The following is a 26,190-nucleotide window of genomic DNA, read 5'->3' on the forward strand; positions in this document are numbered from 1 at the left end:
AATACCAAGTCTACAAGATTTGAAATTTAAGCACACATTTACCGGGTTTGTAGAGTAGTAGCTCTAAGATATCCATATTGGGTTTGCCTTTTAAGTCATCTATTGCTATATCAATTTTTGAACCTTTAATTGTTAGTTTAAAGGCACCATACATTGTAGATCCCTTAACGTTCAAGACACATAGATCTAACACTTGCCTGCATTATTCATTGAGTTGAAATTTTACCTTCTAATATTGTTAAATACTTCTATCTTGTTTTCATGTTAAACCTGGTATTTAATCCTTCCCCATTCTACATTAGCATTGCTTAAGTTTGTTGTGGAAATTCCATCTCATGCACTAACCCATATCAACTGAGGATATTTGGGTTATCAATGTATGGATAATTGAGAGCAATTATCAGGTCGAAATAGTTTCTTAGTAACAGTGGATGCTATAAGTTGTCACAAAACAATTTGACATATGATTCAAGAATGATGTGAACAAACAAGTAACTACTGTATAAAATTCTACAAATCCAAAGCCAACTAAAGAATAATTGAAAAGACCTGCCAGAAAAATCTGAAACAATTTCAATTGGCATCTTGAGGTGATCAAACTCAAAAATGTCTTCCAAGTAGCCAAGTTAAATATGAGTGCCACGCGATGTTGACAATTATTAGTTTGTAACCCTTCCCACTTTTCTCTTCCAATCTAATATTACTTATATCCTACTCAAGATTATTATTACTTCTCATCATTTGCTGCTGTACTTTGATAGATTTATGTTAATGCAACAATTCTTACATGATGCTTTCATAAAAAATAAAAGCTGAAAAAAGAGGGCTCTATTCCATTACAGCAAAAATCTATAAAATACTTAAAATATAATGCAGAAAATGATAGGTTGAATGACACATTAAAAAACTTTAGTGGCAAAGGAAACTCACAACAAATGGTACCAGAGAAAACAACAAAAGGAACCCATAACAAAATAGGATAACATTTTCATGTTTAACATCACCAAAAAAGCAATCAACTAGACCATTCCACTAAACAATGCTCACCTGGTTTAACAAAATCAGAAAGGCCAAAATCAATCAACTTCATCTGAGCATTTTCATCTCTGGTGGTGAAAAGAAAATTTTGTTGTTAAATACAAGGAAGAAATATTAACAGCGCTGAAAAATATATGTTGAAAAAGAAATGAACAGCAGAATACCCTAGTTGCTCCTGTAAAATAAGAGATCTAAAGTAATATCATGTCTGCATAAATTGAATCAAAGTTCTCTATGATACAAACCTCTGGCTTTAAATCACGATGCACAACACCTTGAAGATGACAAAAGGCGATTACACTCAGTATTTGAATAACTATAGCTTTTGCATCCTCCTCTAAGTACCTTCCACCTCTTGAGAACACAAGGGGAAAAAAGCAATCAAAAGTTATTAATTTTCAAATTCAAATAATCAAATAGATATAAATTATGGCCAATAAAATTACTTTTTTACCTGGATAAAATTCTTTCTAATAATTCTCCACCTTCACAAAATCTGGAAAAGAGAAAAACATATTGTTGAGTTCCAAATTAATAGAAGTACTACATAATTTTTTTTAAAAAAAATTACTGCCCATCATCTTAGAAGTGTTCATTTTAAAATTTGTATGGAAAAGTATTATCATATTTCCTTAGTGCAGGATACAAAGTGGAAAGCAAAGAGGCATATTAGTAGGATACTACATGCAAAAAGTTTTGGATATATCAACTCTATCTTGTGACATGGAACAAATATCAGATGTAGAAATACTGTTACTCATTGTTAAGCTAACTAGAGTTAATTAAGACATACTCCATGACTACGTAGACGTTAAGTGCATCCTCACATGCATCATAAAATTTGACAAGATTATTATGGTTGGACAAGGCTTTGAGGATTTTAACCTCTCTACGAACGTCTTCAATTGATATTGGTGTTGTCATCTGTAAAAACAAGAAAGAACCTGTGAAGTTTCAAAACACCCATTACAATGTTAAAATGCACTAACAATATGAGGCATGCATGATAGCAAGGATACACTTTCCAGCATCTGAAGGAAGAAGTCTCATTTCAGTGACTTTTGACAATTCCAAATCATCATTACTTTCTGAATCTGAGCTTTCAGACTCTTCATCTTCGTCGTCTATCTCAATCTGATGAAGAATCTAGCAAACAATACATAAGCAATAAAGCAAAAAACAGCACAGGAGCCATCAACCAATCTGGCCATCCTCAATGGTGTAACTCAAATTTTCCCCTCAAATAATTCAAATCCTTCATGACATTATTACTATAAAGAACCATTCTCAGCTAGTAATCACCAACTCAAATGGGAAACCTCAAGCACCAACATGTAGCTATCCAAGAAACAGCTTACTGGTAGCCCCTTAATTCATGCTTAGAAAATTCAAGTCAGAGGCAACAAAAGTTCAAGTTTACCAATCAGTGAGGGAAAATAGCGCATTATCGACCACCACAATGAATTCTCCAAAAAAACACAGAAAGCTTTCTAATGTTCAAGATAGGACAAAACTAATTGTCAGAAAACAAACAGCAAATAGAAGCATCAATCATCAGCTAAATGGAACTTTTATCCAGCAATATAAGTTTAAGCTCACCCAAAATTCTTCGTCAAGAAGAGCCTCGCGGGCAGTAAAACGGCCGAAGACCTTCCTGTGCACGCATTCTAGTTTGTCCTCCAATTGACTGGTTGGCTCGAAGCGTCGAATTGATCGACTGGACGAGGGTTGATCATAAGAAGACACCTCAATCTGAGGAAATTTAGGAATGGAACTAAGATCGCCAGAAATGCCTGCCTTATTCATGGCGCCAGAAGACATTGCACGCTTAGCCTTCCTACAATTTCCAACTACGAGTATCACCAAAAGGGCGAAAAGTTCATCGGCAAAAAAAGAACAATTTATAATGAGGAAAAAGAGGAGAACCCGCATCGCTTTGCTTGTTTTAGGAAAGAAATCAGACGACAGAACCAGAAGCAACTTTCCTACGTTTCTATGATGCAAGAAAGGGGATCTGGATCGCGTGCTTGTTTGCAGAGAGGAATAAGACGGGAACAAAAAAAATGACTTACATGGCACGGAAGGCATGTCTTTCAGGCGGTTCTCGCTGTTGCGTAATGCGGAGGAGCAGACATCCCCCTCATTGGAGACCGGAAGAGGGAGTAGCGACCACCGCCATCAGGAAGAGGGAGTTTCAAGATGCGAGCTTTGCCGAGAGGGAGAGGTAAAGGATTCTTTGCTTTTAATTTGGATGATTGTAGAAAAGGAAGAACCATGGTGGCTGTTTCGGTGGCGCTAAACCTGAGTATAGATGCAAGGAAAGGGGTAGGTCTCCGGGTCCCTCGACACAGCGTGGAGGGACAACGACAAGAAATCCACCGCATACCCTTTCCCTTTGTCGGCGTCGCTCAGCCAAATCACCCTCCTGCAGGATCCACTCACATCTGAGAGAAGACAAGAAGTAAGAAACTGAGTGAGCGTGGCACTGATACCTTGAGGTGACGTAGAGAGTTCCAGGCGACTCCATGGGCTGGGAACCGAGGGCGATGGCGACGCCAGGCTCAACATGCATCAACTCCTCGCCGTCGTCGGATTCCAGCAGGGGCAGTCCATCATCGTCGACGACGCGACCATCGAAGTGCAACAACCCTAAACCCATAGCGGGAGTATCTTTAGGGTTCCCAGGACACAACGCCCCTTTTTAATCCAGCACGGAGAGCTCAAAGGCCTTCTTCAGAAGGCCTCTCCGGTGCTCGGAAAAGGTCACCTGTCGGCTGGCCAGGTTCTCTATCCTCCTCATCTGCGTCTTCCCCGTCACCATGTCGACCGATTAGTCGATAACACACCCGGAGGCAGTGCCGAATCCTACCGCGAGCAGCAAAATCAGTGAGCAAGGAGCTCCGATCAGTCCTGGCCACACGAGGATCGACAAGGAGGGATCAAATAGGAAAAAGGAGATGAGGAATCGAGGTTACCAGATATGGGATCAAGAAAGAGTGGAGGAGGGCGACTTCTAGTGACTCGGCGATGACTCCAAGCCACACAGGCAGCCTCTTCTTACCCAAAGGAGGAGATGGAGGAGATGTGGTGTGGTTGGATGGAGAAGCAAGGGCGTCGTGTGTTGATCCTAATCGGGAGAGGAAGGAGCGTCGATGTAGGAAGGGGAAGAGGGAGATCAGGCTGAGAGAGATGGTGGACGACGCGATATAGGTTTAGGTTTGGAGGAAATATTGAAGTGTTGTAAATTTTGGCTAAGTATTGGTGGGAAAATTAAATTATTTTATTTTATCATAGACACCGGGTTTTAAAAACCGCTGTTAAAATCGGTGTCTATTAACAAAAAAAGACGCTTATATATATCAGCTTAAAAAACCGATGTCTATGAGCGAAAATCTGCGCTTATAGATGTAGGACCGTGATCATTCGATAGAGGGGGGGGGGGGGTGAATATCGATTCAAAAAGTTGAGTTAAAATACGCAGCGGAAAAGTAAATGAACACAATTGTTTTTATTTCGTTCGGAGCCTGTGACGACTCCTACTCGAAGGCCCGTGGTCCTTGACCACTTTCGTTGGGCAATCACTATCAATTCGAATATAGTTACAAAATAAGTACAGGAAATGCTAGTGAAAAAAATACCGATAAGGAAATTAACTAAAACCCGAAGGAGCACTTTGTCGGAGCTTGTTGGCGTCGCAAGGACGTAGAGCAGCAGGACTAGCAGTAGAGGAGTTCTCAGATCTGTTTGTGAAGCTCCTGCCTGGGGCTTCTTTTATATGTTGCTCTGGGCCCTTGGATTCCTTCCGGGCGCTTGGAATGTGACGTAGCTGCTCAAACCGAGATGCTCCACGTGGCGACGACTTGGCTGGATATAATTTGCCTTCCGGGCGTCCGGATCCCTTTCGGGCGCCCGGACCTCCGGGCGCCCGGATCCCCTCCGGGCGCCCGGACCACCTTGTTCCAGAAAACTCCCTTTTCCTGCAAAACAAAGTTAGTCCGAGGCAATATGTTTCCTGCAAAATAATTTGTTAGCACATTTTATAATAGTATGAATTAGCACAAATAGTATGACTTAGATTCCGTCTTTCCGAGACCGAAATCTAGTCACGATCTCGACTTAGACATCCGAAATGGATCTAAGCCGGATCGACGCCTAATGTTCCCTTCCCGGGAACGCGTCCTCGCAGTCACTCCCCTCCAGTGACTTACCTCACTTACCTGCCAGACGTCCGGTCAGCCCTTCGACCCGTCTGGACTTCTCGCCAGCTATCTAGTCAGCCCGTCGACCTAGCTGGACTTCTTGCTAAGCATCCGGTCAGCCCGTCGACCCGCTTGGACTTCTCACCAGCCATCCGGTCAGCCCGTCGACCTAGCTGGGCTTCGTGCCATACATCCGGTCAGCCCGTCGACCTGTCTGGACTTCTCCTGCACACTTGATTAAAGTGTCAGACAACAACAAAACTAACTTAACCTATTTGTCATTCATCAAAACCTAGGTTAGACCGTTAGTGCTACCCGCACCAACAATAGACACCGGTTTTTGGAAAAACCGGTGTAAAATACTCACCGATTTTTGCTTAAAACCGATATTGTTCCACCGATGTCTATGCCGGTTTTTCTTGTAGTGTACTTTTAACAAAGAATTTATTAAGAGCACCTCTTTGTGATTCAGTTAATTGTTCTAATCTTTTTCTTTTTTTTTCTTTTTTCACATCCAAAAATATGTTTTTTAGTTAACATATTATAATTCACAAAATCACAATTAAAAAGCTATAATTTAAATCAACTTAATCTGAGTATAAAAGGAATAATAGCACATGCATTGAAATTATTTGTAGGCTTAGCACTTAGCAGCTTAAGCACCTCGCCTCGGACACGGTAGACTGTAGTAAAACACATGTTATTAATTTAATAATTAAGTCCCTAAACCCTAAACCCTAAACCCTAAATCCAAATTTACAATTAATTAATTAAAAAAAATTCCTATTCTATGAACAATTAACTAATTAACAAAAAAACCCTAGTATAGCACCGTGTAGAGTCTGTAGACTTGCAATCGTCGGCTCACAAGTCGCAACAGAGCGGAGCAGCCGTGTAGAGCAGAGGCAAAGAAGTGAAGGACTGAAGTAGCACTGGCACAGCCGCACACGGCGCAACGCCACAACCTCGCGGTCGCGGAGGCGGAGCGGCGGAGACAAGGAGTCAGTCACAGCTCACAGGCAAAGGAGAGAGACCGGAGACGTAGAGGTGAGAGACGTGCAGTCGTGAGCCGGAGCGATTTGCTAGAGGAGAGGACTCAGAGCCAAAGGAGCAGGCGAGCAGCTGAACAGAACAGGCCCTGGCAGCGGTAGGGAAGCGACGTTTTCTTCTTCAGCAGTTCAGCTCCTCCGATGCCACTCGGTGCGCCGAGTAGTACGCCTCGTGCAGTCGTGCGGGGATAGTGTGTTTCCGGTAGCGGCGCGGGGGAGAGCGGAGTACCGGCGGAGAGGGTCCCTGCTACCCCTCTCCGTCGCGCGACCCTCCGATGCGCTCGGAGCAGCAGCCGCCGGCCGGCGGAGGTGAAGGAGAGTATGCAGTCTCGCAGCCAAACGGGGCGATTTCGCCAAAGGAGCAGCGCCGACGATGGATTTCGTGGAGCAGCAGCCGGCGGATGCAAAAAGCAAAAGGAAAGTAAGCAGCAGCCGGCGGATGCAAAAAGTAAAAGCAAAGTAACAATTAACCTAATTACTAAACATATACTTATCTATAAATTTGGGCCCTGGGCAGACGCCCAGGACCGCCCGGCCTCTGAGCCGGGCCTGCCAATCCCTTGGTGCTGGGAGTGTCTGTTGCATTTAGGGCTTTCTCCTGAAGCGGAGCTCGGGTAAAGAGCTCTTTCCTTTATAGTCTAGCTCGTCACTCTTTCTTTCTGTTGTTAGAGAGAATGGCATAACTAATTGAATGAGTTCTTTTCCGTTTTAACATAATAATACTGATTATTAGCAATATGAATATCCAATTTGAACAAAGGGATGAGATTTTTAATACTTTACTATTGTTTACCAAATGAACATTTTTTTTAAATACTTTACTAAAATATTTTTTTTATATAAATTTAGATTTAGGCTCATATCTTTTTATTGATGTAGTTAATTTTATTTTATTTTTTACTTTCAGATTTTAATTATTGTTTATTACGCTTATAATTAGCTAATGAATTAGAAATATATAAATATATATAAATATAATTGTTTTGACATTGTTAAATACTTTTCAAAATGATTTTTCTATTAATTTAAGTTTAAGTTTATAGATTTAATTATTTTTCTTTTTTACTAAATATGGGTTTTTTTCCTTATAGAGAACTTTCTTACAAATTATAAGATTAGTCAAATTATCTATTCCCCTGTTTAACTACTATTTTTAGGGATATATTTTTTTTAAAACAGAAAAATAGATTCAAAGATATTCTTTTAATTAAAAAAAAAATCTCTTTAATCATATCCTTAGATTAACTGGACTATGGTAAATTAAAAACCTTTAATTTGTTTTAATTATTACATTTAATAATCAATATATAAAAGTTGTTTCTGGACAAGCGTAATGATCAAAGCAACAAATCATCTCCTCTTATTGTAATACTAGTTGCAGAAACTCCATAACTCAACATGCAAACACAAACATTCTTGAACTGAGAAGATATATAAAAGAGAGGTCATCATTCGTTTCATTGGTATTGGCTCGCAAGCTTTCCCTCCTTGACAATGTAGTTTTGAGCTGGAAATTCCTCTCCTTTGAAGTACTTATCGAGTGTGTCTTTCACTCCATCCGCATATCTCAGCTGCACAATTTAGATAATTTAACCATGTTAATTAATCATCAAGTCCAACAAAATTTTCCAAGGAAGAAGAAGCAAATTGAATGTACGTGGCCGAAGAAACTGCCAAGAAAACCTACTTGGCTGTTAATGGTGGTGCCAGATACATGGGGAGTCATTGCGTGGTTTGGCATGTACCGCCATGGATGATCTCTGGGAGCTGGCTGGGGATTCCAAACGTCGCCACTGTAACCTGAATGATCAGATCAAGATGGATGGATTCATTTATTTAGCAATAAAATAAAATTAAATCTTCTGATCTGATTCATTTTTTCAACGGATCGGATAGTTATCATATGAACCTGCAATGTGCCCACTAGAGCAAGCATCTACGACTGCTTGGGTGTCCATGATAGCAGCTCGAGCATTATTCACGATGAGAACTCCCTTCTTCAACTTCCCGATCCTCTCCTTATCAAACATTCCTCTGAAGGAAACAGAGAGAGCATTAATTTCTGGAGTCGTCGATCCAATGTCCGATCAGTCATAGAAGGAACAAAAAAAATAAAAAATAAAATAAAAAAACTAAAAATGTGACCTGGTTTTCTCGGTAAGAGGCGTGTTTATGACGACGACGTCACACTTTGGGAGAATTACATCAAGATCTTCCTCAAACTTAGCTCCTGTCTCTTTCTCCAGTTCAGGTGAAATCGTGAGGCGGTCATGGTAAAGCAGATTGCAGTTGAAAGGCTTCAGGCGCTGAAGCAAAAGCTTCCCGATGCGCCCCGCCCCGATAATGCCGACAGTCTTACCCTCAAGATCGTAAGCCCTGTGCGCGATGCCCGCGACGTTCCAGTCACCGTCGATCACCTGACGATAACCAGGCAAGAAGTTCCGGACGAGGATGAGAATTCGCATCAATTCATCCTCTGCCACCGAGACAGCATTGCTTCCGCTGATTTCTACTACAGTGATTCCTGCGTCGGCTGCCGCTTTCAGATCGACGTGGTCCGAGCCAACCCCAGCGGTCAGAAGAAGTTGCAGGTTTTTGGCTTTCTTTATCTTCTCCGCGGTCACGTAAACCGGATGGAAGGGAGTCGTGATCAAAACATGCATGTCGTGAATGTGTTTCTCTAACTCTGCCATGAGAAAATAAAGCAGCTAAATTAAATTAGCCCAATATCCGTTCCAATTCGATGACTAACAATCAGAGAAATTTAGCATACGAACCGCAATTTGGGCCTTCTTTGTCATCAGTTACAATGTACTGGTGGCCTTTCGATTCTAGCCAGTCCCGAATGCCCAAGGCGGCTTCAGCGCACCCTACAAATTCAGGATTCAGGGAAGCGTACTGGTTGGCCTTGTAGAAAACGCCGACGATCTTCTTGCTGTCTGGCGAATTAGCCTACAGTGCACGTACGGTTACGACAAATATAATACATGCATGCCATGGTGTCATGGCGCCAAATTAAATAACTCGATCGAGTAGTGGGATTACATGGAGCGTCCCGGAGCCCGTTCCGTCGACTGTGGCTGCTGCAGCGCTGAGCGTCCGCGTCGCCATCTTCCTTAATTACCAATGTAGCAATCGTGTACGAGGATACGAGATATTGAGCGATGTGACGAAACGAAGAAGCGGAGAGTCAATTTATAGAGAGAGAGAGAGAGAAAAAAAAAAGGCAAAAAAAAAGATAGAAGAGTACTTACTGGTTGAGGGCAATTATGGTTTGGAGAGACTCAAGGGGCGGCGATGGAGAAAAGGTAAGTATTAATATATTATATATACATAAATATAGTATTTATTAAATAAAATATAATTATTAATTTATTTTGGAATGTTAGTTTGGCTGGAAAACATTTAAGATTATTAATCAAAATGAATTTTAATCAAAAACTCATTTTGACCGGTACTTCTAATTTTTTACCAACTAAATTAAATTTGGCTAATAATTTTTAATTTTTTATTTGTGGAATTTAGATTGGACTAATAATTTTTAATTTTTATAGGTGAAAATTAAATTTGATCCATAATTTCTTTTAGTTTTTACTTGTTTGAAATTCTGCCCATGACGAATCAGTCATAGTGAGTTATGATATAGGCAGCGACTTTTTAACGCGACATACATCCGCGACTCCGTTGGCAGCCTTCGTGGCATCCTCCACTTCAGCACTCTCTCTCCCTCGCGACAAAGCCTTCGTATCAATTTTTTCGGCCGAAAATCCCCTACCCTAACTCCATCATTCGCCTGCAGAAGTCTCCAACCTCGCGAAGCCCTAACTCCTCCACTCTCGCATTCTCTCTTTCTTGCCCAACCTCGCGTTCTCCCTTCCGTTCTCCACCCTCGCGTTCTCGAAGAGAGCCGCGAAGCCCTAACTTCTGCCGTGCATCGTCTTCCTTGCAAGCCGAGCAAGCGAACGACTAGCCTTCTCGAAGATTGGAGCGAAGCAGCAACCTAGTTCTCCTTCCTCGCGTTCTCGAACAAGGAGTGAAGCCCTAACTTCTTCGGCTGCAACCAGCCCTAACTTCTTCGGCGACGCACATCAAGTTACAACAGCAAGGAGTAGTGACTTTGAGTTTAGGTACTCTTTAAGGTAATCAATTTTTTCTCCTTCTTCTTCTTTAATGTTCAAGTTTTAGCTGGGATTAAAATATTTCTTGAAGAACTTGTCTTTTGTATCCAATCTTATGTCTATTTAACCAATCAATCTGTATACTATTGTTTTCTAAGTTGTTTGGAATATTAATGGCAGTAGACTTTCATAGTAGTTAGATTTGAACTCAAATTAGAGGATGTGGTTAGTACTAGACTTCCATTTTAATATCTAACCAATCAATCTGTATCTAACCCAATCCAGTCGTTTTTTAATAGAAAGTACAAATATTTTCAAACCTCCTATACAGTAGTAGACCAATATATATATTGAGCTCTGATTTCTGTTTCCGGTTCATGTTTTTTCATAAAGCTTGGCTCAGCATCTAGCATGATATTCTAAATCATAGCTTATGTCATGTTTAATCTCGTGCCATTCCCCTATTTGTTCGTATAGGCATGGAAAATTCACTTGTTCTTTTGGTCGGTTTTTAATAAATGTAGGTGAAGAAAGTGTAATGGAAGAAGCCAAAATTGATTCAAATGAGATAAAGGATAAGAATGACCATGTGGATCAAGACCCATCTACATCTAGTGTAAATGAAGTCAAGCTTCCTGAAATTGGAATGACATTTTCATCTGAATAAGAAGTTTGTATCTTTTATAATTCCTATGCTCAGAATGTTGGTTTTGGTATTTGCAAATTAGGTGATAGAAATGGAGATGATGGAAAGCAAAAATATATCTCTATTGGATGTGCCAAAAATGGTAGGAAAGTATCTCAAGCAAAAAATATATTATACCCTCGACCTTCTACTAAGATGAATTGCAAAGCTAAGATTAATGTTGCTATCCGAAATGATCAGAACTTTGTGATAACTAGTGTATGCCTTGATCATAATCATATCTTAAGCCCTGGAAAGTCACGACATTTTAGATGTAATAAAGTATTGGATTCAGCTACAAAGAGAAAATTGGTATTAAATGGTCAAGCTGGAATAACCTTAAGCAAAAGTTTTCAATCTTTTGTAGTTGAGGCTGGAGGCTATGAGAATTTGGCATTTGATGAGAGAAAGTGTAGAAATTATGTTTCATAAGCTAGAAGGTTGAGGTTAGGGAATGGAGATGCCGAAGCTTTGAGTAACTATTTTTGTCGCATGCAAAGTAGGAATTCAAACTTTTTTTATGTGCTTGATTTAGATGGTGAATCTTGAATAAAAAATATTATTTGGGCAGATGCAAGATGTAGAGCTGCATATGATTACTTTTCTGATGTCGTGACTTTTTATACAACCTATTTGACTAATAGTTATGACATGCCATTTGCTCCATTTGTTGGGGTGAATCATCATGGTCAATCAATTTTGTTGGGATGTGGATTATTATCAAGCGAAGATTCAACAACTTTCCTAAGGTTGTTCAAATCTTGGTTGACATGTATGCTTGGACATGCTCCAAAGGCTATAATTACAGACCAATGTCGTGCCATGGCAATTGCAATTAAAGAGGTATTTCCGAATTCTCCTCATCGTCTGTGTCTTTGGCATATCATGAAGAAACTTCTAGCAAAATTAGGTGGTCATGCCCAATACAAAATGATAAAGAAGCAATTGAAGAACATTGTTTATAACTCACTTACAATTGATGAGTGTGATGAGAATTGGTTGAAAATGATTGAGGAATTTAATTTAGAGAACAATGATTGGTTGAAATCTTTATATAAAGAACGGAATACATGGATACCTGTATATGTTAAAGATCAGTTTTGGGCAGGTATGTCTACATCTCAAAGAAGTGAAAGTATGAATGCATTTTTTGATGACTACGTCCATTCTAAAACATCCTTGAAGCAATTTGTTGAGCAGTATGATAGTGCTTTGAAGAAAAACATTGAGAATGAAAAACATTTGAATTTTGTTTCTTTTAATTCTATCATGCGAGTTATTCTTGGTCATCCTATTGAAAGACAATTTCAAAATGCCTACACTAACAACTTATTTAAGTTGTTCCAAGATGAAATAAGAGAGTTGATGTTTTGCAATGCCTCTTTGTTGAAAGAAGATGGGACAACTTTAATATTTGAAGTAGTAGAAACTATGTTGGAAAAAAATGGAGAATCTGTAAGAGAAGTTTCCTTTAGGGTTCATTATATGGAGATAGATTGCCAATTGAAGTGTGTGTGTCGTCTATTTGAGTTTCGGGGAATTTTATGTAGGCATGTGATCAAAGTATTAATAAGAATGAAGGTGATTGAGGTTCCTAAGAATTACATTATTGACCGATGGCGTAAAGATATTAAGCGTGAGTATCAAAGTATCAGTAACATCTATGATGATTATGGTTGTGATGGAGAAAGACATCGGTATAATATTCTCACTCCATTAATACAAGAGGTTCAACAACTTGGCGCAAAAAATGACGACAATTTTTCTGTTTTGGTGGAAATCTTGAAAGACACGAAGGAAAAACTGATTGCAGGTGATCTTGGGCATTCAAGGGTTGAACAACTGGAAAAAGTATCTACATTCGGTGCAAAAATGATACACTCTCCATTAAAAGTAAGATCTCGAGGTCGTCCACCCACAAAGAGGAAACAATCAAAGATTGAACAAATTGTGAAGAAATCAATTGCAAATGCCCGAAAGAAGGTAAGTGATGCATATAATGTAGGATCGAAAAGAATTTAGATATCTCCACAATGGCATGATATTGTCCACTTTGGGCCTAAGCCCTCATGGTTTTACTCTTGGGCTCTCCCCAAAAGGCCTCATGCCAATGGAGATATCTTTTCTCTTTATACACCCATGATCTTTTCCATGTGTTTTCAATATGGGACTATGTTTGCAACCTTGCAACCCCAACAATCCCCCCCTCAAACAAATGACCATAGGCTTCCCACGTCCGATCATCGACCCACCAGGTCTTCCTGCCCCTCGGTCCACCCGACCTACTAGGACTTTCTTGCCTAGCCGCAACTAGGACTTCCTGCCTGGTGTCTGGTCCTCTTGATCCGAACATAGGAGCCCCCACTTTCTTTGTTCGAGGTTAATATTGTACCCACATGGCTCAACCAGACCATAGCTCTTGTGCACAATCGGCGGCAGTCCGGGCTCTGATACCAATTGTAGGATCGAAAAGAATTTAGATATCTCCACAATGGCATGATATTGTCCACTTTGGGCCTAAGCCCTCATGGTTTTGCTCTTGGGCTTTCCCCAAAAGGCCTCATACCAATGGAGATATCTTTTCTCTTTATAAACCCATGATCTTTTCCATGTGTTTTCAATATGGGACTATGTTTGCAACCTTGCAACCCCAACATATAATATATACCTAAATTAATTGTGTGGTCTTGGTTTAGCTAGTTTAAAATTATTTCTATAAATTAATTGCGTGGTCTTAGTTGAAATTGTTGTAGGGAGTTGCTGGTTCTGATCCAAGTAATGTAGGTTTTAGCTACTAGGAGCTGCTAATGCTGCTCGCAATGCTAGCTGTGAGTTCGATCTTTATCAGACCTCTCGCTGCATATCAAATTGATTCATATGTTGGTTCTTTTATTTTATTTATCATTTTTAAAACATGGAATCCTACAGATCAAATTCCTGCTTCTACAGATCATGCCATCTCTGGTGACTTTTGGAAGAACATGTAATCCTATTTTGGAAGAGCTGTAATCCTATTTTAGCAGGGAGTTGAAATCTGACTTTTTTTCTCAACATTATTGGTGGCTGTGCTTGTATTTGTTTTCTTCATTTTGTAATCTGAAGTTGAATTAGTGGTCATGCTTGTATTCTTCATTTTGTAATCTGAAGTTGAATTGGTGGTCGTGCTGTGAGTTCCTTATGTTTTATGTACGCTCTGAATTTGAAATTTAATTTCAAGTCTAATTTAACTAGTTATATGGATAAACGAGAATTGGGAAACTATAGCTTGGTATTCATCTTGATACTGGAATGAATAGTTGGCAAGTATAACAAATTTCAGTCTTTAATATCTATTATAGATGCCTCTATTCTATATAATGATCCCTGCTTCTAGTCTTATTATTTACAATTTGTGATTCCTTGAGCTGTTCTCTATGATCCTATTGTAGACTGTATATACTAGAATCTTTTTTCATAAAAGACAGTTAGCAGCTTTTTTTTTGTTTTGTTTTGATTTCTTTGAAAGACTATAAAATGATACTCTTCTGGTTTGTTAATTTTCTGTTTCTTCTGTAATCTGGACATTGAAATTAATATTCTTGGAAACTACGAATCTGGACATCTAAGTTAATATACACAGGGCAAAAAGGTGATGCTTCTGGAAGGTCAAAACAAAGTAGGAGCGAGAAGAAGAGCCGGAGGGCTATGCTGAAGCCCAGTATGAAGCCAGTACCTGGTGTCAACTGCGTAACACTAAAGAAGAGCAAGAATGTAAGTCGATGAATTATTATTACTATTTCTTCTGATATCTTGAGAACTTTAAGGTGACTTCATTCTTCATTATTGAGTCACATGATATCAAAACCTGAGCCATCTACCGTTGCACAGGATGATGAAGAGGTCGATGAGGCTGGTGTCGAGCCAAAGGACATCGAATTGGTGATGACCCGGGCTGGGGTTCCCAGGTCCAGGGCTGTTAATGCGCTCAAAGCTGCCAAAGGTGATATCGTCACTGCAATCATGGACCTTACAAATTAGTGCTTGAAGTCTATCTGAGACAGATCCATCTCGTACCCGAGCTGCAGCCTCCAGTCCGATGACCTACCACAAGGTTTTAACTGCTCAGAGTTTCTCCAATTGCAGGTGAAACAATTAATCATGGCAGCGACGTTTTTTCCGAGGATTTGAAGTTTGTGAGTGTTTAGTCTTAGTTTAACGCCCCCCATTCCTTTTCGCTTCTAGCAAAGAACCATCTTTGAGTGCTTCTCGAGCTTCATTCTCCATCCCAAGAGCCAAAAGGGTAGCAGCCTGAAGATACAATGCACTTGGTCATGTAGGCGATATAACTGGTGCCTGCATTGCATTGTTAAGAGCTTCATGTGGCATATCATTCATCAGATATGATAAGCAACAGTGTGCAAAAATGGTTGGCGAAACCATTGTCCCAACATCAATAAACTGCATGTCACAGTATGTGGTCATTAGATTTTCATGTGCAGTATCAATGTATCTGAATGTAGAAGTTATGGATTTTGAAAGAATGTAAGGAGGCAAACAAGTGCAGGGGCTCATCAATAAGAAAATTTTGTTACTATTAAAGTTCACAATTTTGTATGATAACATACCAATTTTTGTGATCTATAAAAGAATTCTGCTGATATAAGATCTTACTTAGATCTACATGGGGGCAATGTTTACTCTGTTCATTGTTATTCCAGAATGTGGTTGCATTGAACAATTCATTTGGTCGCATGCTCCTGCTTAAACCTTCATAGCAGATAAAGAGATAATCTAAGGCCTTCCCAATATGAAAAAATGGTATCTTTAAAATGAATAACCTTGTTTCTCTAGAGAACCAATTAAGAGCACAAGATATTTTCTTCATTTTGTAACCTGAAGTTGACTTGGTTTGTATTTGTTTTCTTCACATTTTGGACTCACAACCTCAAATTAAACGGTGTTTATATTTGAACACTCACCCAAACACACATAAACATTTCAATTAAACAATGCTTCTATTCAAACACTCATTCAAACACTTAGAAACATTTCAATTAAACCAAGTTTACATCCAAAATTACAAACACTTACGGAATAGTATAAAATCATATAAACTAATAAACCAAGTTTACGTCCAAATTTACAAACACTTAGCCAATTACATTACAACACCAACATTACTTAATACTAACTAATCAGACGAACTAACAACACAATCAGGATTACGGCTAAGAGAATCAAGTTCACCATCACTGTTATCCAAATGAATTTCGGTACATCTATTTTTCCCGTATTATGTTCATGAGAAGCATTATATTCACTTTCAATTTTGCCAAATGAACTAGTATCAGTCGTCATCCACTTTTGCCATCCATGTTGGGCACATCTATAATAGTATCTTCCAGGATTCTTGGTTGATCTAGAAACACACACCGATGTTCTTTGACCGCAATCCCTACACGTTACAAGTTGGAATCTTGTATTGTTGATGCTGCTATAACTTGATGATGACATGAAATAGCAACCTACTAATCAAAATTTCATTATTAGATTAAAAAAAGTATAACATTCATAGATTAAAGTTTACAACATTTAAATAAGGTTCAATATCTCTAAACTATCACATTCCATACCACTTAGAGGAACTAATACAACATATAAAGACTAGCAGTTGACTAGCAACCATGAAAGATTTACTATGATGAATCTGTAGGATTTTATATAGAGACTACTAAAGGTTAATTTCATCATTACCTTTCAAACAACCATAGAATAATTTTAAATAAGAATTTTTAAACAAAAATATAACGGAACAAAAACTATATTTTACGTTTTTCATGGTCTGTTTTATAGATCATATCAGTCATACACAACAAGGCTATAGGTTTTCACTTCATGGGATAGACTTAATGCTTGCAAAATCTAGGTGTGTTGGGCATGAAGATTTTTACCCACTAAATCTAATTGAAATTGACCATTAACCTGTGGCTTTTGGTGATGTAAATGCTAAAAGTTGACCACTAAATCTCTGCTTCCCTAAAGGGACATAGCAGGAAAAGAAAAAATTACCAGAGTGAAGTAGTCTAGGGCTCGGGAGTAGTCCCCTTGGCCTGGAGGTCACGGGCGAGGTCGAGCAAGTTAATGGCGTCCGATATCCGGAAAGAGAAAAGATAACGCACTAAAGAAGCTTACCAGGGAAGAAGAAGAGGGGGGGGGGGGGGGGGGGGGAGATCTGGGTCACCGCAGAAGTTAGGGCTTCACGCCTTGTTCGAGATCGCGAGGTGGGAGAACTGGGTCACCGCAGAAGGAAGGGAGAACGCGAGGGTGGGGGACGGAAGAGAGAACGCTAGGGTGGAGAAGTTAGGGCTTCGCGAGGTTGGAGACTCTGCAGGCGAAGGCAGAAGTTAGGACTTCGCGGCTCTCTTCGAGAGCGCGAGGGTGCAGAACGGAAGGGAGAACGCGAGGTTGGGCAAGAAAGAGAGAACGCGAGGGTGGAGGAGTTAGGGCTTCGCGAGGTTGGAGACTTCTACAGGCGAAGGATGGAGTTAGGGCAGGGGATTTTCGGCTGAAAATATTGACGCGAAGGCTTTGTCGCGAGGGAGAGAGAGTGCTTTAGTGGAGGATGCCACGAAGGCTGCCAACGGGATCGCGGTAGTATGTCGCGTTAAAAAGTTGCTGCCTATACATTTATTTACATAGAGTTATGATATAGGCAGTGACTTTTTAACTCGACATACCTCCGCGACTCCGTTGGCAGCCTTCGTGGCATCCTCCACTTCAGCACTCTCTCTCCCTCGTGACAAAGCCTTCGCGTCAATTTTTTCGGCCGAAAATCCCCTGCCCTAACTCAATCATTGGCCTGCAGAAGTCTCCAACCTCGCGAAGCCCTAACTCCTCCACCCTCGCATTCTCTCTTTCTTGCCCAACCTCGCGTTCTCCCTTCCGTTCTCCACCCTCGCGTTCTCGAAGAGAGCCGGGAAGCCCTAACTTCTGCCGCGCATCATCTTCCCTGCAAGCCGAGCAAGCGGGCGGCTCGCCTTCTCGAAGATTGGAGCAAAGCAGCAACCTAGTTCTCCTTCCTCGCGTTCTCGAACAAGGAGTGAAGCCCTAACTTCTTCGGCGACGCACATCAAATTACAGCAGCAAGGAGCAGTGACTTTGAGACCTGACATTCGGTGAAAAAATTGACGCGAAGGCTTTGTCGCGAGGGAGAGAGAGTGCTGAAGTGGAGGATGCCACGAAGGCTGCCAACGGGGTCGCGGTGGTATGTCGCATTAAAAATTCGCTGCCTATACATTTATTTACATAAATATAGTATTTATTAAATAAAATATAATTATTAATTTATTTTGGAATGTTAATTTGGCTGGAAAACATTTAAGATTATTAATCAAAATGAATTTTAATCAAAAACTCATTTTGACCGGTACTTCTAATTTTTTACCAACTAAATTAAATTTGGCTAATAATTTTTAATTTTTTATTTGTGAAATTTAGATTGGACTAATAATTTTTAATTTTTATAGGTGAAAATTAAATTTAATCCATAATTTCTTTTAGTTTTTACTAGTTTGAAATTCTGCCCATGACGAATCAGTCATAGTCGGTCTCAAGCCTATATAAAAGAAGAGGGCAGTATTAGGTTACCAGCCAACGTTAAATTATAATAGATGTTCAATGAATGAATTAATTAAACTATTGTGTGCTAATGCTAAGTTGTTTCTCGGAAGGAACGCGTTACAGTATTCGACTATAATGTATCGGTAAAGACCGCTACATCTCTAGAATAATTATGAAAGATTAATGTATGATTTTACATATAAAAATGTAAGAAGATCAATTTTTTATAATTAATTGTAATAGTTCTTTTCCGTTTTCACATAATAAAACTGATTATTAGCAATATGAATATCCAATTTGAACAAAGGTCTGAGATTTTTAATACTTTACTATTATTTACAACATGAACATTTTTTTTAAAAACTTTACAAAAATAATTTTTTTTATATAAATTTCAATTTAGGCTCATATCTTTTTGTTGATGTAGTTAATTTTATTTTATTTTTACTTTCAGATTTTAATTATTGTTTATTACTCTTATAATTAGCTAATGAATTAGAAATATATAAATATATATAAATATAATTGTTTTGACGTTGTTAAATACTTTTCAAAATGACTTTTCTATTAATTTAAGTTTAAGTTTATAAATTTAATTATTTTTCTTTTTTTTTTTACAAAATATGGGTTTTTTCCTTTTAGAGAAGTTTCCTTTTAGAGAATCTTTACTCATAAATCAATGGAGGTAGTAGATACGATAATTAGGAGAAGAATTAGTATTTTATGTATACAAGAGAAAAAATGAGTATGTGAGAAGACAAAGATGATATAAAACTTGAGTTTTAAGTTACGGTATACAAGAAAGAGTAAAACAAGAAATGGAGTGTGTATTGTTGTAAATAGTTTGTTAAAAGATAATGTAGTAGTAGTTAGAAAAGAGGATAGAATTATAGTCCTTAAGATAATAGTGGCGAAAAAAATCTATGAACGTAATTAACATATATGTAATGTAACTAATATTAGATGAAGCTACTAAATCAAGGTTTTGGGATGACCTAGAAAAAATATTACCAAACATCCCGTCAAATGAAATGATTTTCATAGGAGGTGATCTAAATAGGCTTGTCAAACTAAAAAATGAGGAATACGAGTGGGTACATGGGAGTTATGGGTTTGGGACTAGAAATGAACAAGTGAAAACTATATTGGATTTTGCGATAGCATATGACCTTACATTAGCTAATATGGTTTTTTTAAAAAAAAGAAGAATGCTTGATCATGTTCAAAAGTAATAAATTATAAATTGACTTTCTTATGGTTAGGAAGAGGGATTTTTAAAGAATTGATTCCTCTTTAAGGAGGTGAGAAGTTTGATTTTCAAAGTTGCAAACACAAGTTTATGCAAGAGAAATTTGTTCTTGTGCCAAATGTTTAGGCTATTGCTGAGATCTCAATGCTTAAAATTGAAGCACAATTTACAAAACATAGATATGGTGTGAAATTTTAGATATCAAGATAAAAACCTTGGTTGTGATCAATGAACAAAGTGGTCGTGGTATCGGAATATCAAAAATAGAAAGGGTCTGATATGATCTCATATTAAGCCCATAAGTTGAATCATATTGTAATGTTGGGGCACCACCGAAGAGCATTAAATAAGCAATGGATGGTACCATTGAAGTCCTTGCAACATAAGAAACCCATAGAACTTGAATTGGGTACGATCGGACTTGTGTAGGTCTATAAGTGGATTTTGACCAAAACCCACTAATGGACCTATACTATTTAAATTTCTACAAACTTGAAACCTATAGGAAGGGTTGAATAAGGAGAAACTATATATGATGTCAAACTTTGGTTGTGATCAAGGAACAAGTGGGACTGGTCTAGGGGTATCAGGACTAGAAAGGGCCTGATATAATGCCATATCAGGCCCACCTTAGGCTTGATATGATGGGATATCAGGCCCAATATGGGCCTAATATAATCCCATATCAGGCCCACAAGTTGAATCATATCGTAACGTTGGAGCACCATCAAAGAGAACTAAATAAGCAATGGGAGACACTATTGAAGTTCGTCCAACATAAGAAACCTATAGTGTTGGTGCAGTTAGCACTAATAATCAAATTCAGTTTTGATGTATGAAAATTGGTTAACGTTAGATGTTGTGTGTTTTAATCTGTTTATCAAGTATGTAGGACTGAAAGACTTAATGAGACCTGACATTAGGCCAAAGTCCAGTTTGGTTGATAACTGACACAGAAAGACCAGATAGGTTGATATATGGTAGGAAATCCAATTGGATCTGTGAGACCTAACAACTATCGAAGTCCAGGTGGAGCATTTGGAGATAAGAATTGGTGGGTCAAGAAATCAAGGTTAAGTAAGTCTACAAAGGGTAGGTGGAGGTAAGCACTAGAGGAGATAGACTTAGTGAGGACGCATTCTCGATTGATGGAACAGTATGCGTCGGTTTGACCTAAGATTTTAGTAAAATCCAAAGTCAAGACCAAACAATTCTATAATTGTCAAAATATTTATTTTTCATATTATGCATGTGTTTGCTAACCTTGTGGTGCATGACATTGAAGCTGAAAGCTGGTTGGAGAAAGGAGTTCCAGACGCCTGGAGGTTTAGGCACCTGAAGTTGGTTCAGGCGCCTGAGTGTGAAGGATCAAAATAGCGATAGAGACGGGGGTGAATATCACTTGTTACAAATATTTTATTATACACATTAAGACAAAATCAAAGTATAACAACATAATTAAAAACAATACACATAGAGACACAGTTGGTTACTTGGTTCAGAGCCTATGCTAACTCCTACCCCAAGACCCATAATCCTTGATCACACCGTTGGACAATTCACTAAAATTTCTCTTTCTAAAACTTTGGAAAAGAGGCAATTCATACAATGAGGTTGAAAAGGAGTTATGCAACCTAAAAGTAAATGTACCGACAAATAAGATTTAAGATGAAAATCATCGAAGCTCTTTAGCATTGTAGCTTTCACACAGAGTTAAGGCATAGAGCTTTAGTAGTATGAATAGAGAGAACAAAGATCAGAAGGTTGTACAAAAGTTCCACCTGGATTGGAGCTCAAGGTGTACTTTTATAAGAGGTGTTCAATCGACCGAAAATGCCTTTGGTCGATTGATCCTTTCGATCCACCGATCTCCTTATCTGTCGACTGCTTATGCGTCCTTTCTTCTTCGCTGAGATTCGATCTTCGGCTCATTAATTGCATTTATGTTCAGTTGACTAATACCTATGTTTGGTTTACCGATCTGACTGAATTCCATCTTTTCATATTCGATTATAAATTTCATTTAATATTCGATCGACTGATCCTTGGGTTCGGTTGACTGATCCAATTGACTTCCAAGTTTGCTCTACACGATCTAAATCCTGCCACATCAATTAGATTCGATCTACTAAGTTGGCCTATCTCTTCAGTTTCTATAAAATAGAGTTAGTTCCATAGTATATAAAAAAATCCATGCAATAGAAAGTTAGAACAGTAGTATAATGTTGCACGAATAAGAAAAGATAGTAAGACATGTCTTGATCTTAACTTGGAAACCTCCCGATTTCTTCAGTTGGATCAGCGACCTAGGTTTATTCCTTACAGGAACACGACCTTCTCGTCGCTCCACTCTAGTTGTTTATCTTAACCTACCTACCAAACAATTAGTCCTCCAGATATGTTTGAACTTTCTCTACTCAGTATCTAATCGTCTAATCCACTAAGACTTTTTTTGCACTACTAAATTAGCCAACAACAATAATAGTAATGTAAAATACTATTGTAAAACTAAATTTAGGTTTACGAAGATCTACACGATCGACCAAAAATCTTTTTTCATCAACCTTGCTTGGAGTACACTCCTCTAAGTCTTCTCGTTACCTAAGGTTACCTCCTCTAGGATTTTTACCACATGGTTTCACACACCAGGACCTAGGGTTACCTCCCCTAGGGTTTTCACAATTTGGTTTCACTTACCAGGACTCATCATCGGATTGGATCACCAAGGATTCGATATCGGGTCCTCTAGACCTATCGAATCCTTCTACCAGATGTTAGGTCCATTGGACCCATCTAAACTTTCTATCTAGTTTCCATGATATGCCGAGATTTTCCTAGCCTAGCGACAGTTAGGACTAGTCACTCAGTACACTTCTCACCCTTGCTAGTCATCCGATTAACCTTAACCTGGCTAGTCTCCATTAAACATATTATCAAATAAACATCAAAACCCTAGAGGTCAATTGCACCAACAGGATGGTCCTGAACCTAGCCACTCATTCAGATGAGTTGGCACACTTCGATTGGCCGACACACTTTAGCATCCAAGCACTCGAGGGTGGTCCAGGCACCTGAGAGTGGATAGAGGCTGCTGGATAGAGCTTCATTAAGGTGCAATTACATCAACATTCCAAGCGCTCGAGGGTGGTACAAGCACCCGGAGGTGGATAAATAACTATCAAAGCAGGATCGGATATGCCTCATTCTAGGTTCCCGAGGGTGGTCCAAAATCGGATATGCCTATAAAATCTTTGACCAGCAATTACAATCATCAATTCTACATGTCGTCTACGTGCTTCATAGACCATTCCACTTCTTCGACTTCGTACTACTATTGTTCAGCAACACTGATACACCTAACTATGGCGGATAGACCAACTCCAATATCCGAGCTACTCATTTCTCCGTCTTGAGTTGGGTAACTTTTAATTTACAACCAATTACTTTTTGCATAAGGAAGTGTAGGTTTTCCACACTTCATCTTTCTTTCACTTTGTATTCAAGATTCAAATTTAGTGGATTACCCATTAGAAATGTACAAAGGACTTGGGTTTTGAAGTATGAGTCGTCGAAGGCTTCGAACCCAGTAAAACCGCTTGTGTTCCGCTGCTTGTTGTCTTTTCTTTTTTGGTCCGTATCTTCTTTCAGCTGTACACTTAGTTTTTAAAATCCAAATAGAAAAGTTTTATAAATACACATGATTCCCCCTCTCACATGCATTAATCCTACAAGTGGTATTAGAGTTAAGTTCGCTTTGAATTGGTGTAACCACCATTTGAGTTTTTATTTTTTTGCTTATTTTTGTCTTTCTTAGTTTTGAGCATTTTTGACCTAGTTTGAATTTGTGCAATCACCTCTTTAGACAAACTTTCCATCTCGATTTCTTTTAATTACTTGAAATTGGTGCATCACCACTTGTGGTTTCTTTCCATTGCTTTTCTCTCCTCCCACACTACTTACCTCAAGACATAGTCTTAGAAACCCTCTTGAGCCATTTTTGTCTCAGAACTAAATGGCCAAATGCGATGGATATAGTACCACTCGCCCTCCACTCTAAAGCAGAAGCGACTTCCCTTACTAGAAGAAAAGAATGAAGGTGTATCTGAAGATAGACATTGACTAATGGTTTTCCATCCGATGAGGTTACAAGGTGCCAATAGATGATATAACAAAAGTACCTCTTGAACTAGAGAGCTGGAACCCAGAGATGAAGAAAAAGGTACAAGTTGATTCAAAAACATTGAGCACTCTTCAATGTGGACTGACCAAGAAGGAACTCAACCTGGTTGGATCGTTCGAGAACGCAAATGAACTCTGGGACAAGCTGATTAAGCTACACAAAGGCACGAGTGATGCTAAGGTAACTAAACATGATTTGTTATTAAATAGTTTACTTAATATAAAAATATAGGACCGAGAAATGATAGCCCAGCTTCACGTGAGGATTAAGGACATCCTCAACAGATTGCATCTAATCAGCCACCAATTGGAAAATAGGGATATTATCAGTATGCTCTTAACTCTTTTACTTGACATGCACTATGGGCATCTAAAATAGATGCCTATAAAATTTTGAGGAATTTAAATAAATTAAAATTAGAAGATTTATTTTGTGAGTTAGAACATCATGAATACATTGTAGAATTGAAAGTGCAGGAGGGGGGGGGGTGAATAACGCTCGTGACTTTTTTATATTTTCATAAAAACTTGAATAGAATAACATGGCGGAATAAAGATAATAGCAAAAGAAAATAAACGCAAACACTTTTCTTTTACTTGATTTGGAGCTTGTGACGACTCATACTCCAAGGTCTGCACTCGTTGATTACTTTCGTTGAGCAATCCACTCATAGTTCGAAGAATTATAAATGAATATAATTGAAAGTACAAATGTAAATAAACAACTATTTTACCGATGACTTAGAAGTTTAAGGCTTGCGCATTGTTGTCAGAGTAGCGTTTCAGTGTCGTAGATTGGATTCTAAAGTAGTTCCCAAGTAGAGAAGTCATTTGGAATTGTTATCTTGAGGTGCTAGTTGAACCCTCTTTTCATAGCTCTTGTCTAGGTGCCTAGACCGATCCTAGGTGCCCCAACAAGGCTGACGTGGCGTCACCTTAGTGAACTTTATCCACCTCTGGGCGCTTGGACCCATCCAGGTGCTTGGACTGTGATGTGTGCCAGCCAATTAGTGAGCTCCACCTCAGCTGCACTCGAGTGCCTAGCTTAGACCTAGTCCAAGCGCCTGGACGTGCAAGTTCCTGGACCTGGCTAGTTCGAGCGCTTGGATGCCCATTTTCAAGCTAGCTTCCAATTTCATTATTTTGCTTCACAGATAGTCTTGGGACTATCTGGTCCTAATTTTTGGATTTTCCTGAAACCCTAGGTCAAACCGACACCTACTGTTCCCTCTATGGGGAACGCGTCCTCACCTACTCCACTTAGGAGAGTTTACTTAATGTCAAACTGGTCCTCTAGACCGTTTAGACTTTTTCTCAACATCCTAGATTTCAAGACTTTCTGCTGGACGTCCGATCCCCAACCTGTTTAGTCTTCTGCTCGGTGTTCGTGACCTCTAGGACTTTCACCTATTGTCCTCAACCTGTAGGACTTTTTGCCTGATATCCTCGACCTGCTAAGACTTCTACCTAGTTCCTCAGATTAGGACTTCCTTACTTAGCCGCAACTAAGACTTTCCACTTGCCTAGTATTCATTAAGACTTTTACCTTTCCTAAAATCACTTAGGATTTTCTGTACACTTGTTCTACCTCATCAGTATAACAATAATACTTAACTTTAAACTCTTTGCCAATATCAAAGCTCAAGTTCAATCATCTAATGCTCCTTACACCAACAATCTTTCCCCTTTTTGATTATGGCAACATGGTACAAAGTTAAGTTAGTATAAAGATAACATTTCAATAAGTTACGAATAAATAAAAATTTTCACAAGTAAGAATTTTCAAAGTATAGAAAAATGATTATTCAAATTAATAATTTCTTAAGATTTTCACAGTATAAACATCTTTTATGATAGCTGTTGGTTAGTCATAGGAAGATCGTACCGGTTCCACTGTACAAAAATTTTATACAAGTGTCGAACCTTTCCTAATAACCTATTATGTTCTTTAGAAATTAAATTAGGAATCGTAAACGGAACTTAACATTATTGATTTCAAATTTAACTTATCTGTTATTAATGGTTTAGACTTGGATCACAAACGATGCTTAACATTGTTGATCCAAATCCACCT

General features: G+C 38.8%; 3 protein-coding genes and 1 long non-coding RNA gene across 4 annotated transcripts; 1 reads left to right on the forward strand and 3 right to left on the reverse strand.

The window, feature by feature from the left end:
• Window positions 1–1,049: 1,049 nt before the first annotated feature.
• Window positions 1,050–1,530, reverse strand: LOC122041992. The gene is made up of 3 exons (XR_006129130.1): window positions 1,493–1,530; window positions 1,284–1,392; window positions 1,050–1,106 (listed from the first exon to the last, which is right to left on the reverse strand). It is a non-coding gene; the product is annotated as an uncharacterized LOC122041992 (long non-coding RNA).
• Window positions 1,531–1,987: 457 nt separating this feature from the next.
• On the reverse strand, window positions 1,988–3,697 carry LOC122041990 (chloride conductance regulatory protein ICln-like). The gene is made up of 3 exons (XM_042601898.1): window positions 3,531–3,697; window positions 3,340–3,463; window positions 1,988–2,172 (listed from the first exon to the last, which is right to left on the reverse strand). Exons 1-3 carry the CDS (start codon window positions 3,695–3,697, stop codon window positions 2,023–2,025), a joined length of 441 nt encoding a protein of 146 aa, XP_042457832.1. The 3' UTR covers window positions 1,988–2,022.
• Window positions 3,698–7,687: 3,990 nt separating this feature from the next.
• Window positions 7,688–9,355, reverse strand: LOC122039913 (formate dehydrogenase 1, mitochondrial). The gene is made up of 6 exons (XM_042599327.1): window positions 9,332–9,355; window positions 9,064–9,238; window positions 8,432–8,972; window positions 8,196–8,320; window positions 7,974–8,086; window positions 7,688–7,857 (listed from the first exon to the last, which is right to left on the reverse strand). Exons 3-6 carry the CDS (start codon window positions 8,947–8,949, stop codon window positions 7,744–7,746), a joined length of 870 nt encoding a protein of 289 aa, XP_042455261.1. The 5' UTR covers window positions 8,950–8,972; window positions 9,064–9,238; window positions 9,332–9,355; the 3' UTR covers window positions 7,688–7,743.
• A 2,556-nt stretch (window positions 9,356–11,911) lies between these two features.
• On the forward strand, window positions 11,912–15,106 carry LOC122043922 (protein FAR-RED IMPAIRED RESPONSE 1-like). The gene is made up of 4 exons (XM_042604485.1): window positions 11,912–13,072; window positions 14,018–14,072; window positions 14,709–14,839; window positions 14,957–15,106. Exons 1-4 carry the CDS (start codon window positions 11,912–11,914, stop codon window positions 15,104–15,106), a joined length of 1,497 nt encoding a protein of 498 aa, XP_042460419.1.
• Window positions 15,107–26,190: the final 11,084 nt, after the last annotated feature.

Source organism: Zingiber officinale, chromosome 2A (genome assembly GCF_018446385.1).
Source record: "Zingiber officinale cultivar Zhangliang chromosome 2A, Zo_v1.1, whole genome shotgun sequence".
Lineage (NCBI taxonomy): Eukaryota > Viridiplantae > Streptophyta > Magnoliopsida > Zingiberales > Zingiberaceae > Zingiber > Zingiber officinale.